General features: G+C 44.4%; 1 protein-coding gene across 2 annotated transcripts in view; it reads left to right on the forward strand.

Annotated features, from left to right (window-relative positions):
- The window catches only part of znf423 (zinc finger protein 423), a 122,078-nt gene that overhangs the window by 24,413 nt on the left and 82,270 nt on the right, over window positions 1-15,395 (forward strand). For both annotated transcript variants that reach the window (XM_063480217.1, XM_063480218.1), the window contains exon 3: window positions 5,369-5,572. In XM_063480217.1, coding sequence (XP_063336287.1) covers window positions 5,369-5,572 — 204 coding nt within the window. The remainder of the gene's footprint in view (window positions 1-5,368; window positions 5,573-15,395) is intronic.

A 15,395-nucleotide genomic window follows, 5' to 3' on the forward strand; every position in this document is an offset into this window, starting at 1 on the left:
TCATAGTGGTTCCATAAAAATAAATCATTTTATAATAACATGCATGTCTTAGTTGAAGCTGTTTTTCATGCAGCCTGGTGTGAGTCATGGTCCGGTCTGCAGTGTGATGTGGAACAGAGTGAAAGCTTTGTGTTCAAAATGTCCGATTTCTAAACATTTTCCTGGAAGCTCAACACACTTTTTTCCGCCCTTTGATGCCTCTTTTAGGGATACAGAGAGTGTGTGTGTGTGTGTGTGTGTGTGTGTGTGTGTGCATGCTTGGCCAGCAGAAACACGTCTCTCTGAGCTGCAGAGTCCCACACAGGCCACAGTAGCATCTCCTGGCTGCCAAATCTAGCACTTGAATAACTACCTTACCTTTGCAGTATTGCAGTATGTTTTATTCTCCTTTAACTCCCCCTCCAGCTTTGGCACGCTCTTTCAGTGCACTTCTGTCACCCTGGGGCAGTTCAGGAACATTTCCCAGAGTTCATTAGTTCCCTAGTTTGCTTCCCAAAGGATATATAGAGATGTAGGATGAACGTGCTGACTGTGTGCGTTTGATTTTTGGTGTTCCAGTTTGTGTCTCCACTAGCACATCCTGGCAACTGCTCACAGAGAGCGCCTGTAGGACAGCGCGTCCATACTGAGCGTGCTCAGATCCGTCATTTTGTTTTATATCTGGTTTCTTCGAGGGGAGAGGGAATCGGTTCTCTGTGTCTTTCTCTCTCCTATCCAGTGTGTTTATGGCTTATTATCATTTAGCTCACTAATTATTTCAATGAAGTCATTTTAATGTGGTTAATGAGAGAAAACACGCACGCGATCTCAACAAATACACCAGTGCTACCAAAACACACAACCCTCCACACATACTGTTCTGTGAGCCTAACGAGTGGTGATTAGTGGGTCTCAGCTAGGCGTGGCTAGGCTGTGTAACATCATTCTGCACCGTGGACTCTGCTAATTCACTTCTCTTTATCTAATTACCCAGGGTTCACACGCACACAGGCATGCAGCGGTACGTTGCGTACACACACCACCTGGATATAGCTTTCCTGCAGATATGCAAAGTGACCTCATTATTCCTGAGCTACCCGTTTATATATTTATATTTGTATGTGTTAATAAACAGTCCTCAGGTTAGTGAGGCTGCTGGCTGCAGCCAGGAATTTTGCTTATTACCTTTCCTCAAGAGAGCACAGCGTAAAAACCTCTTTTCTCCGCATCCACACTGATGCTGTGTGCTGTCACACACTCGGGCCTTTCTCTGAAAATAGCTCATAATATTTAATATGAAGCTGGGATATTCATTGTCTCTGTGGTAGTATATGTATTTGGAACCAATCACAGTGCTCGTTCTGTGGTGCGTTTTCTTTAATCCAAGGTTTCATTTTGGGTTAATAGCTGTGGATGCAACATTGCAATAAGAACCAACAAAGTGAAAAAGCTGGTTAAGATGCCATAATGACGTTTAAGCACAAAGTCTGCACTGAGGCTCTTTTTTTCCCTGCACCCCCAAACGCTGGGTTTAAATCTTTAGGTACCCAGAATACAGCTGCTGTTCCATCCAACTGACTGGTTAATTTCATCTAAATGCATGTTGTGTATCCCAGGTGTGACGCAGTCCCTCATTATATGGCTAGAATAAAAATCATCAGAGTTCTGTGAGCGATAGAAAACGACCCACATAAGTCATGCTGTACGTTTGGAATATTTCCTGTAGTTAAACTGCAGGACGAGCCTCTGTGGATGACATAAGAATGAACCGTGTGTGTGCTTGGATCAGAAAATGTATGTGTGTGTGTGTGTGTGTGTGTGTGTGTGTGTGTGTGTGTGTGTGTGGGGTGTGATTTAGAAAAAGAGTGTGTAGTTATTCCTGGCGTAGCGACTGTCTGTGACTCAGAGATAATGGTTCTCAGTAGAGTAAGTGTGTTCACATGTGTGTGTTCGTGTGTCTATAAGTGACTACAGCTATATCACACTGTGTGTGTGTGTGTGTGTGTGTGTGTGTGTGTCATAGAGAAAGTGGATGGCACGCAGATGCTATTTGCGAGAGACTGCTGTCATAATATTCAATCAATACCCTGCGGACACACACTCATGCACACACACAGACACACACCTCTGTATGTACCCCGAGCACCCGTGGGAGTCGCCTGCTTTCATTAAGTAGGCCCGCTGCTTCTCTGTGCTGTGATTGGGTGGAGCATCTTAGAGAAGGAGGAAGGTGGTGTGAGTGTGTTTTAAGAACTAAGTGAAAAATGACAAAGAAAAAAATGTATAAAGTAACACAGTGCAATCATTTTGACTGGAAACACTTTTGTATACACACTAAAGGATATTTTCTGCTAAATGGGTATAAAATTGAATAGAATGTGTCATAAATGGCACTTTTAAACCACCGTAGCCTCATGAGGAGTCAATAAAACTGCAATTTTGTGCTTTTATAGATCTCAGGCAGCATAAAAAAATAAAGGCCGTGTTTACTTACTGCTTATATAAATTTTTCTTTTTCACGGACGATATTACTGTCGTCTCACACACACACACACATACACACACACACACACACACACTGACCAAGCCAGGAGGGCTGCTCCAGAGTGGTAATGATCATAACTGAGCTTACAGCAACGCTCTCTTGAAGCCCGCCCTCATCAAATTCTCCCCGTAAGAGAAGTCCTAATTACGGGGTTGGTGGGTAGCAGAGGACCACAGAGATCGGTGTGTAAACACCAGCCTCTCCTGTTGGCCCCTCTCATCCCTTTATCTTCATCACCCATCTCTCTCTTTATCTCACTGCACAGGATTTGGGGGCGAAACACTATTTTAAAAAAAGTACTGAAAGAGAAAATAAGGGAGTGATGAGGAGGGAGGGGTGCAAATCCATCTCTTGTCTCTGTTGCTATGACAGCAGGTTGTGTTGGCATGCAGTGGAGTTGGCGCTGCCCTCACCTCTGGCATCAGGGAACCCCGGGGACTGTGTGCACATTGTATGTAGTATGTGCGTAGTTGCTTTCTGCACTTATGCGTGTTCAGATAATATATAAATAAAAAAGTTGAAATGCCTCTTATAGCAGCCTGCATCGTGTTTTATTCACTTCCTACAAATTTGACAAAAACCTGGTGTGTATTTGAAAAGCTGACTGTTAACGCACATATTTAAAGTATGTGTATAGACCATTTGTGTGCTTCTGCTATGTATGCATTTATGTGTGTGCGTGTGCACAATGAGGAGCGTGCACGTGCAGTTTGTCAGCCAAGGGGCTGTTTTCTCTCCCTGGCCAGACGGCGCTCTCACCACTGGACAGATGGCCAACACCCTCCCTCGCTTCTTCCCTCTCCCTTCATCTATTCCTCCTTCTCTCCCTCCATCACTGTCTTCCTCTCCTGCGTCCCCCCAAACACCACATCACCTCAGTCTCTCGTTCCCCACCTCCCAGCATCCCCTCATCCCTATTTCCCATCATACCGCTGCCATAATAAATCAGAGTGCTGTGACGCTTTTGTGCCTGATTCACTTTTCCCCCACGTTCCCTAACAGGCGTCCTCTAGCACCCAAACTTATGTTAGTTAGACCTAAAATAATATCACCGTGCAAGTGTACCTGCGCGTACACGCTGATGCTGACCTGGCTACTAAGTTTTAATGGTCAGACTTTTTCTACCAGACTCGCCCTGAAATTAAGAGCCAGAAATAGCACCATATAACAAAGCGGCGCCTTTCTATCGTGTGTGCACGTTAAATGATGTTTCGAACTCCTCATGGATAAAACTGACTTGGAGCTTAATCGCTTTGACCTGTAGCTGCACTCTCTTAAAATAAGTCTAGTTTTCATTAGTCGTGGAGCTCATTGGTTCTCGGTTGGACAGGTTTAAAAGGTGAGATTGAACTTTTCTGAGTTCTGCGTTGATGAAGCTTCATGAACTGTGTGATATAATAATTATATGCGCTATGTTGAATTACCTTATTTTTTGTAGAATACTTTTAATCTTTTCAGAATTGTTATTTGAAAAGTTTAAACATTGCTCTCGATCTCAGGCTGTCCCCACTGCTTATCCTTTTCTTTCCTGGCATCTCCTCTGGTCCGTGCATCATCATCGTCATATTTGCTGTCGTTGATTGATTGTGTTTTATTACGACTTTCATGTGTTAGCAGGGCTTTTCTTTTCTCTCCTCTGGTATCATCTCTGAAGCCAAGTGTCTTCAGTGTCGTCCTTTTGGATCCTCAGCGTTTATAATGTGATAATAAGGTGTGAAAATGGAGACACAATGGAGCGGTGAGGATTGGGCCTCCACAGCCTCCACTGGTCCCCTCTCACACTGCTGTGTGCTACCAGGACACACACATTCACACGCATTACGTCACATGCTAAGTGATAATCTACACACAGTATAAAGTAATTGGCAGTGCACGGCTGGTAACTCACTTTTTACACTGGATGCAATAAATGATAACCAGTAATGACATTAACCACTTCTGTGCTGTTGTTAAGGCTACGCTGTGACACGCTGCGAGACACTCGTGGGGACGCAGATCAGGCGTTGTGGAGAAAAGGACCCAAATGCAGACTCTAACAAAACCTTTACAGGGGGAACTAAAGTAGAAACACAGGATCAGGAGCTGGAAGATGATCCGACAGGAGACGAGGGGAGGCTGAGACAATAAATGGGGGAAGTGGAGGCACACGGGAACAGAGCTGAACTGAAGACACTAAATGACAAGAGGAAGCAAAACTGAACGTGAAGCACACAGGACAGGACTACCAAAATAAAACAGGAAGTCACTAACACTGAGACACGGACTGAAGATGCTCAGACTAGACGCAGGAAGAGTAACAGACACAGAGACACGAGAGAGACAAGAACCAGAACCAAACTCTGGTTTGGCTACTCCGAGGTTTTAAGCATTCGGCTCCCTATTAAGTCCTGTCAACGACTCTTGGAGGTGATAATACCGACTCTATTCTTCTAACGTAAAAAGCCTTTTTGGAAGTGCTTCAATATGAAATTGAATTTGACATCTCAAACTCAACAGAATAATCGAGTGTGACAGCAGGAACAAAAGAAATACAACAACACCAATTAATTATTTAAAAGGCAAGAAAACATTGAAAAGTTTGGTTCGTTCTGTGAATCAGTGTGAACAAATGTCACTAACATATGCTGTACTCTAAATAAAGCTTATTGCAAATTCACCTGTGAAATACCTGCAGGTCTAAGTGAAGGGCACAGCAGCCTAACCTAAAATGACAGCAGAGTGAAACTGGGTAAAGCAGAGGGCAGTGAATATTTGAATGGGATGGCATCATAACGAATGGCACAAAGATCCGAACTGTGATCGTTCACGGTAACAAAGACAAACTTGTATTGTGTTTCTCTGCAGACGTAGCGGCATCTGAAAGAGTCGCCGACCCCAAAGAGGGGACCGGTGCTGAAGACGGAGAACCAGACGAGCACGAGGACCGCGACGACCGAGATCACGACGATGACTTGGACGACGAATCCATCTTCACCTGTGACAACTGTCAACAGGACTTTGACTGTCTGGCTGAGCTCACTGAGCACAGAACCAACCACTGCCCAGCTGGTAAGACTGGTAATGTGATTGTGGTTTTTCTGTTTTAACTGGCCAGGCTCCCATCACTGTGTGATACTTTATCATAAAACAGTCAGTGCAGTGCAGGGCAGTGTGCAGAGTCGTGATATGTCAAAGATACCCGTACATGGTGCACTTAATCCTCAATATCTTGTCAATCAGGACCTAATTAAAGCTCATTTATCATATTACATCAACATATCTACTGTACAGTTAAAAGTGCTGCGTGGTTTCCAGCAGGAAAGGTGGCGTGCTTTCAGATTAACATCAAACAGTTAAGCTGTATCATGAAGAATCACTGGACTACCTTAGTGACACGGGTCCTGCACTGTTCTCTGAATACCTATAGCTATAGGAATCACACCTACCCACAGCATGTGTCCCACAGGGATGGACACACACACACACACCACACACACACAAAGGCCGTTATTAGTAACGGTGTAATTAATGGAGGGACTGAAAGGAACACAGCGGGGGCATCTGGTTCCTACAGATTAATCCAAACAGTCCCTTAACAAGCCGACACACAAACGCACACTTACTTCTCGCTACTGCGAGGCAGTCTCCCCTCGGTGTCTGTGGGTATGTGTGTTTACTTTTGATAGGGGGGATGAAGGAGCAGGGAGGGGGGCGGAGGGCTTTGTTTAAACGGGTAAAGATGGTGTTTCTACAGAGTGTGTAATGTAGATGGTGAGAGCCCCGCTTCATCTACCTCTTATTCACCCGCTGGTTTGACATGAAGTCCCACTAGAATTTCATGTAGTGCTTTGTCTCACATGCAGGTTATGAAGTTGTAGTAATACAAAATCAGTGTTTTACGTTTACTTTTGTTAGTGTGGCGTCATAACAAAAATTTTGAAGAACACGAGGACAGGCGCATGGCAGAGGTCCCCGTTCCTCCTCCTGCTCTGTGGGGATGAGCTCAAGACGTGGAGCTCAATACGAAGGTTTTACCGTAAACGGCAGGAGATTCATTCACGCTGGTCACAGCTGACTCTGTCCAGTCTTTAAGTGATGACGTATCAATCCTGCTTCCAGGTCCAAACTACTCTGCGTTTATTAAGGCTGTTGTGTTTTTAACATGTTTTGTATCTTGTTCTATTTAATCTCAGGGTTCATACGGCTTTTTCAGGGTCAAATTCAAGCACTTTTTAAGCACTTTCAAGGTCCCTTTTCAAGCTTTTCCAGCACATTCCCCCCCCCCTCGCCAAAAAAAAATAGAATGCATGTTTCAATTCACATCACCTCAGTAAGACCATGTGAAAATTAAAACAAATCATCCTAGGTGAACTTAAACACCTTTGTTCCCCTTTTGTTAAGAAATAGAAAAACGCACCACACAAAAATACTGCAAAAGGAAACGGTCGCCTTATATACATCGTGTATAAACTCAAAATGCGCATTTCACTTAAAAATTAAGATGTGAAAATGTGAACAAATCAACTTGTTAGAGATATTCTTCTCCTGTTGAAAAAAACAAATGCCCCACTGATAGTGGCCCACAGGCCTCAGTGTGAGCTTGAAGACATTTATAATGTTGAAGTAGTTTAATGTGCAGGTGCTGACCATAAACACATTTTAAATGAAAGCCGGGGAACTTTGGTAGCACAGAAACAAGTGGCTATTCTTTGTGACCATATGGATCGCTCCCTCATATTACCATTATTTCACCCAAAGGCACCAAGTTAATACTTTAAAAAGCTGCAGCAATACACACAAATATAAACAGTACTTGGTGACAACTTTGCTTTTAGCCGTTAACCCTCTGGTGTCCAGGGTGTAACTGGACGTTTTTGACTACTTTTGATTTGGCCTCTATATTTCACCTTTAAAAACTGTTTATCTTGCCAATCTGTTATTGTCTCATTTTGACATAATGTGTCAGCACAATTTATCTACATTCAGACAAAATTTTAAATACAACTAGAAAGTGATATTTTTGACTGTAAAAACCACAAGCATGTTTAACAAATGATTTTCATAACTTGAAATGCAAATAGAAATTGTACATTTTTAAAAAATATGCACAAGTTTTGCAAAAAACAAAGTTATATGGTACTATTTACCTACAAATGCAGCCAAGGCTCAGACGCTTTTTATATAACCATTTCAAACTATTTACAGAACAATCAGGTGTTCTGCATCAAATAAGAAAGCACACAAATTATTTATGCAACTCCAAAAAATAGTTTGTGTCACTATAACACAGATGAGAACAGCACAGGGACAAACCTGCAGGTCTGACAGCAGGTGTGTCACTCAGCGTTTACACTGCAACCTGCCTTTGGTGGCTTTTTTGCAGCAACTGTGACGTTCACTAGTAGAACTGACACACAAAACAACAACTACACACCAACTACACAAGACAACACACTAACTTGAGACTCCAAACACGGTAAACGTCACAAATCTCTCACGTATCAAAACTCTCTCTCTCTTTTGCTCACTCCTAAAACTTCCCCCTCTTCCCAAACAACCAAATGCCACATGTTGCCATATCATTTTTTGATTGGTCGACATGGTACATTTTTACACCAATAGGGAAGGAGTGTTTTTTCTTTTTTCACTCACAAGCAAAGCGTGTTTGCTAGCGCTCTCCTTAGAAAACGCAGTTTTTACCGTTTCTTCCCGGAGTAAACGCCACTGTTTTATTAAAAACCCCAAACATCGATTTTACGTGGCCTATCAACACAATTTAAAAACTGGTATATAGTTTGAAGTCCGCACATTCGACCCAAGTTGAAATGGAGACTCTGGGTCCGTTGACCCCAGCGGGTTAATCAGAAAGCCTTAAGTTGGCTAGTTATGCATCGGGCTAATGTTAAAGCTTTCACTTGAGTAAATTAACTCATATTACTGCTAAGTAATGTTAGCTAAGTTCACAGCATATTCCATAATAGCGCTGCCATAATGCATCACACTCAGTGCATTTCAATCATTTCTCCAGCGAGTTTGGTAGCAAAATAATAATCATAATTCTAAAAAATAGCACGTGTAACGTACACGTACTGGAAAATTATTTACTAGGACTCACCTATCATGCGACTGTCATTTTCCATCAAACACTCATTAAAACAGCAACCTACAGGTATGTTAGCGCACTCATCCCCGACTGGCCGAGGGAGGGGCGGGGTCACACGTTGAAACAGACAAGGCAGCCCAGGCGGGGAAATTTTGCTTTTACATTTTGCGACTCATTTTATTTCTCTATCTGATAAGAAAACTATTCAATCAGATAGTTGTTTGTGGTGAATGAAATACAGTTACACTTTCAAGCACTTTTAAGCACCACATCTGAAATTCAAGCACTTTTCAAACCTTGAAAAGACAACATTAAAATTCAAGCATTTTCAAGGATTTCAAGCACCCGTACGAACCCTGTAATCTGAACAAGCCCCTAAAAACAGTCAGTGATCACTGTCGGCCTCTCTGGGTTTTATTAACACTGTTCATTTTAAAGCTCAGTGTTTAAACCCTTACGATGTAACTACAGCCCAGCCCATGCAGCAGTATATTAATGACTAACCTCGTATTGTGGATGGATTATCTCAGTTGTTCTCCTGACTGAAGTTTGGTCCGTTTACAGCATCCTGCCATGCGATTGCATTTGTCCCTAACCATCGGGAACCCTCACGTTAACTTTTATCGAGTGGAAAAAAGTTAGCGTTCATCCTCCAGCTTCACTGTGTTTATGCTATGCTAACATAGCTGTGCCGCTAGCGATCACGTAGCACATCATTATATATCAGCTAGCCCAACTTCAGTAACCCTACAAACGTCACTGCTGTTAGCGAGCTAACTTCCTGTTAACTTCTAACTCCGTTAAATGTAATAAATTCTGTTTTCATGGATGCCTGGATGTTAAACTTAATTGTTACACCTGGTAAAGCAGCAACACTGATCATTTTATTAAAGGTGAAAGAATTTAGACAGATTTTAACTCTCAGTGATGCTGCAGCATTCGTGTGACTTTGGGACCTGAAGCGGAGTTTGGACCCGGAAACTGCTACTGATGTTAGACTTAAAGCCCGGATTGTTTAGTTACATTAATGTTACACTGACATTCTCTTAAAAACTTAAAAGTTGAAGACCCCTTCATTTGCATGTCCATGTCAGTTCACAGATACACAGAGCGCACACTCAGATCATCACAGGGCCAGCAGCTCAGAGCTGCTGTCGGAGCACGGGATGTGGCCTGTGATTTCAGCAGAGGAGTCTGGGGAGGGCTACATGTTGCTGAGTGAGAAAGCTGAGGGAGGAAGGGGGGAGGGTGAGAGGTAGCGCAGTCGAAAGAAATGAAATGAAATAATAAAACATGTTTTTCCCCGGAGAAAGAGCGGTTGAGATTGCACAGTAATCCCACGGCTTGGCGGGGTTTTGTGCATGTGGGTTACTTTGTGTTGGTGTGTGTCATCGTGTGTAAAGCCGTACATGTTTATTTGTCTTATGTGTGCGTACACGTGAGCATGCAGAAGAGAGTACGTATGAAGTTCGTGGTGGGACCACAGCTCTGTGGTTATTATTGAGGAGAAGGCTAAATGAAGAATAAAGAGTCCTTTTGAATTCTCTGGTGGAGGCCCGGGGGAGTCGAAGCATGGACTCACACATGCACACACATATGAAGCAAAGACTGCTGGGAATAAACAAACGCCACTCTGAATCTGCATGAGTGAGGTAATGTGTTCGTGCATTCTGGAGTTTGATGTAGTTTGATGTTTGTCCCTGAGCAGAAACCAAACGACTCAGATATCGGCCATCTTGGTTGAGGGTGACAGATGGGACCATCTTGCCAGGAGTAGCTCGCTATGATGCTAGCTCGCTGTTAGCTTTGAATCAGCATGGAAAAAAGTTACTGAGAGGTGACGCTATGTGACAGAAAAAAGGAAAAGATCAAAACACAGAAGACTAAATCCAAAATTGGCTTTTCAGTATTAATCTCCCGTTCACCCCAAAATATTGTTGAGAAATTATGGGATACGTGACAACAGCTCCTCATTAACCCTGAACACTCTTGATAGAGGGTTTCATGTCTTGTAGGAATAGAATTTTAGCTTTAGTGGACTTTGTGCTGAAGTTCATAACCAGGAAAAGAAAAACTCAACTCAAATTTAAAGAAGATTTTTAAAAAAATCAGCCATAGTCCTGCAAATTTCTCAAAGCATTTACATTCTTGGTAAAACTCTTATTACTGTATTTCCTCAAATAAAACATTTACAGAATTAAATGTTGGGTCTCCCAAAACGAACAGTCACTATAAACATTTAAAGGCCTCTCCTACACGTCATCAAATTTGACTTTTCTACCTCTGGACTCTTCGATGTTTCACAAAAAGTTGTGTTTAAAAAAAAAAAAAAAAAGGTTTTCTGCTCATTAACATGCAGCAGATTTTTACTCTGAAATGGTAACAGGAAGTGGTGAGTTTGCATAGTAGGGATAACGCATTAGCTTTAGCATGGCACATAGCCTAAAATAAGGCCTCCCTCCATTACTACTCTGTTGTTTTTATGCGAACGCCTTTTACCCTGTGCAATAGACATAAATGAAAAATTAGGCCACTATTTAATGATGTCATCCTCCCACAAATCCAAACTCACTCTGTTCTGTCTGCTGCGTCTCTAAATCTCTGTCACATAATATTTAAATTTTTCAGATTTTATTGCCAATCTTAGTTACATTAGTTATATTTTCAGTATCAGTTACTGAGGATTATTTTGTCTACATTTGTGAGTCTCGATTTGTAGCTTGAGAGCAGTGGTTAGTTATTCCTGAGTTCTCTGCGCGCACACACACACACACACACACACACACACACACACACACACTGGTATCTGTTATGCTAACTATACTTTTGTTGCAAATGGGTCCCAGGTTAGCAGCTAGCTGCTGCTGTAACACTGAATGGGTCCCAGGTGCGAGAGTGAAGCACCAAGTAATTCAGTGCCACTCTAGCAGAAGGCCTATAAAGAGGCGCCATTAATTTGAGTGGAAATTGGACAAACACACGCGCGCGCACACAGTGGCACAGATCAATGACACATAAATGTGTATTCACCCACTCAAACACGCACATACCCACAGACCCCACACATCTGGTCAATGTAATGCCACATTAATGTGCATGAGCCTGATAGCTCAGCTGGTTGTGTGTGTGATAGAGATTACGTGCCTCGATTACAATACTGTTGTTATTCTGTTCCACTGCAGCATTAAGCTTCTGTGACGGCTCTGCTGTTTGAATTGTGAATAAGATGTGTGTGTGTGTGTTTCTTCCAGCGTGCCCTGTAATCACATGGTTAACGCACACATAGTTGTACTGACGTTGTTAATGCTCAGTTTGTTACATTTGTGCAACACCGTTTTATTTAAGTGCACGGTGCTGCTTTATATTCTCAACTCTTCCACACGCCTTAGTGGCTCTGGGTGAGCTGACTGGCCGAGGTGTATACAGCGTGTGATATTTTTATGTATGATGTGTGTCTGCTGCTTTTAGTGCATGCGGGTCTATATCCTGTGTGTGTGCAGTACGGTGCGAGAGGGACAGACTGAGAGCGTGAGCCGGGGGAGTGTTGATGGGTCTCAGTAGGAGTCAGAATGTGGAGCAGAGGCTCCCCGAGGAGAAGAGGAGCAGAAAAAAAGCCTCCTACAGATCAAATGGAGAACATTCTCTGGCCTTCCTCTGCCACATGAACACACAGACACAAGCAGACACCCACATCCTATTAAGGAAACCCAAAAGCTGTCTTGCAGGCCGCAGCATTCCAAGGATCAGTCAGTGTGATGTGTTTAGAGATTCAAACGGCTACGAAGGCCACTGTCTGTTACGATACATGGTACACACACACACAGATCTGCGCGTACACACACACACAGTCAACAACGTCCACACTCATGCTAGGTGTGAGTGAGAAGTGCAAGAGGGCGAGAGATTGTTAAAGATGTCAGTAAAAAGCACTTGAGGGAGGAAGTGTTGGGAAGGTAGGCACCAAGTCAACGAGGGAGCTGTCAGTCAAGGTGGGGGGGTGGAAACTGCCGTTGTCAGTGACAAATAGCAAGTCATTAACCCAGCGAGTGGCTGGGTGAGACGGTGTGGGTGGAAAATGGTGAATGTGTGCGTCCGTGCAGGAAGAGAGCGGGATACTGCGCATATTCTTTCTGAAGGTATTTGTGAGGTCTGTGGTAATTGAGCGCATACAACTGCGCTCTCGTCTATTCTTTTTCCTCTCTCGGCGGGAGAGAGCACAGATTTCCAGGGAGCCTGTCTAGCTGGGAGGGAGCAGGAGATAAAGAAGGAAATAAGGGAGGAAAAGAAGAGAATTGGGAAGGAGTCGCGGGGGACCGAATGAAGACAGGTGAAGAGGAGGGTGGAGTGTGGAGGCCAAACTTGGTGGAGGGGTAAGGGAAGAAGAGGAGAAGCACACGGAGCAGTGGGGAGAGCGTGTCTGTTAGCGCGTGGGCCCTTGGGTGGCTGGTTTGCCTCCCGCGGGACGTCTTCCCACAACTAAGCTCTCACCGTCTGTCGCCACCCGCTGTCACAAACGCACACGCAGAGGCGCACATGCACCTCTCCGCGTCTGTCGTCGGGATAGCAGCTGAGTCCTGTGAGGCCGAGACTCTTATTAAAACCACAGATCACAGATAGGAGGGGTGTAAGGTAAAATTACAGCCCGGCGCTCGCCAGGACGACACTTCCTGTCCAGTAGCTGCTGTTGGCTGACAAAACAAATAAAAATAGATGTTTTTCCCCTTTTTCTCGCCTCCTGTCTTTTACTCGTCCCTCCCGTTCTTCGCCATGTGCCCCTCTTCTCTCTTTCTGCCCCACTGCCCCCTTCTTCCCTCCCTCCTTTCCTTCCCTCTGTGTGTCTGTACCCGGGGGTGGCCCGAAGATTCCTGTGCTAAGCCCTTGGCATACATACAAGTGCACAGCGCACACACAGACACAGCTGGCTGCCGCTCAGGTTTTCCAGGGAGAGAGCAGGAGCCCGGCACCAGAGGAGAGGGGGATGGAGGGAGGAGAGCGGCAGAAGCAGAAAGGGGGGAGGTGTGAGGGGCTGCAACATGCAGAGAGGGAGAGGGAGGGATAGCAGGGAGGGGGTGAGACGGAGAAGGGTTGTTGTGAAGTCATTTTTCATCACAGGGTTCATTTTTCACCGCAGAGTTCTCCCACTCTCTACATCGCTCTATTTCTCTTTATCTGTCCTCTCCTCCTCCTGTTCCCCTCCCTTGATCCCACTTTGTCTCTCTTTATCTTCCCTTTTTCCTCTTTTTCCCTCACCTCTCTCCCTCGCTCTCTCCCTCTTGCCTAAACTCTTCGCGTCCTCTCTCTGCCTCCGTCTCTCTCTCTTTCAGCCTACTTTCTCCTTTATGAAATATGGATGGGAGCAGTTTTGGGCGCGCTGAGAGGTTTGCAGTCGGAGGGAGGGAGGGAGGGATGGAACTTGGGAACTGGCAAGGGAAGGAGGGAAGGAGGGAGAGAGGGATGGAGCTCGTGTCTCAGCAGACATGCCTTGTGCATGCACCTAAACACCTCACTGAGCAATCTGTCAACATGTCAGCAACACATGTTTGGTAAAAAAGAGAGAGAGCGGTTGGAAGGAGAGAGGAGAAGAAGAAAAAATCTCTCCCCCTCCAGTGGGAGTAATGGCTCCCACCAGGGCTCTGGAAATGCTTTGAATTCAGCAGATTTCTATTGCGGGGTCCTCCCCCGGGGGCGTCTTTTTACAATGCCTGCATCTCAGAAATTTGAGCCCGAGGACCCCTGGGGGCTTCCTTTCATAATGCCTGAAAATGTAGGGTTATATTGTGTGCTCTTCCCCATGGGGCTTTTATTAATACCTGTATTCACTGCCACTGGAAATTACACAGGCGGCGCTGCAGGGGCCCTCGCTCGCTCCAGGAAGGGAGAAAGACTCTGCGGGGACGTTTTCTCTCTTCCCCTCTCTCTTTTCTTCCTTTCGTTTCCCCCCTTTTCCCCCCTCTTCCTCCTCCCCCTCCCTCTCCTCCTACTTTGACTCTCTTCCCTTTTTTCTTACTTAATGCAAGAGTGAAAAAGAAGAATTTGCCAAAGGACACGAGAAAGTGTGTTGTGTGTGTGTTGGCACCAGCTCACCCCCTTGTATTCAGCCCTACTTTGCTCTGAGGAAAAGAAACACTCGATTAAAAATGTAACTTCCTTCTTCTTCCCCTCTTCTGTCTCTCTCATCTCTCCTCTCTCTCTGTCCTTGTGTGACTGTCTGTAGATCTTGCAGAGAGTAAATATTTGTGTGTGTGTGTGTAAAATGGAAATGCTTAAATCCATAGTCCAGTGCGTCTGATTTTGCATGGAAATCGAGACGAGCGCTTCTGTCTCCGAACATTCATTAGAATTCTTCAGCCAAAGGCTTTGCAGCTTCTCTCCGAGTGTCTCCGTGCGTTTATTGATCAAATATTTACACAGCAACATTATAGAAATATACATTTACATATCTCTGAATAAATAACGTCTGTTGGCTCTCCACAGTCGAGGCAGTTTAGCTTTCACCGTGTCTTTTTCTTTCTCGAGTGGACGCTACATTCAGGACAAGAAGAGCGTCTGCTAACCCTACCCTAACCCCTTTAAACAGGAGTGTTGGACTCATGCTGTCGCACAAAGACCTACTGCGGAGCTAAGAGGGTTTAATTTGACCAACTTAGTTTGGCTGAATCTGTGATCGTACGTCAGATGCTCTTAACTCACAGAGATGCTGCTGTCCTGAGTATGACTTTTTTCTTAAGTACTCACAGATCTTTGTTACAAGACAAAATTGAAAGCAAGGCAGTGATTGGCTGTCACTCC

The sequence above is a fragment of the Pelmatolapia mariae genome, linkage group LG7 (assembly GCF_036321145.2).
Source record: "Pelmatolapia mariae isolate MD_Pm_ZW linkage group LG7, Pm_UMD_F_2, whole genome shotgun sequence".
Taxonomy (NCBI): Eukaryota; Metazoa; Chordata; class Actinopteri; order Cichliformes; family Cichlidae; genus Pelmatolapia; species Pelmatolapia mariae.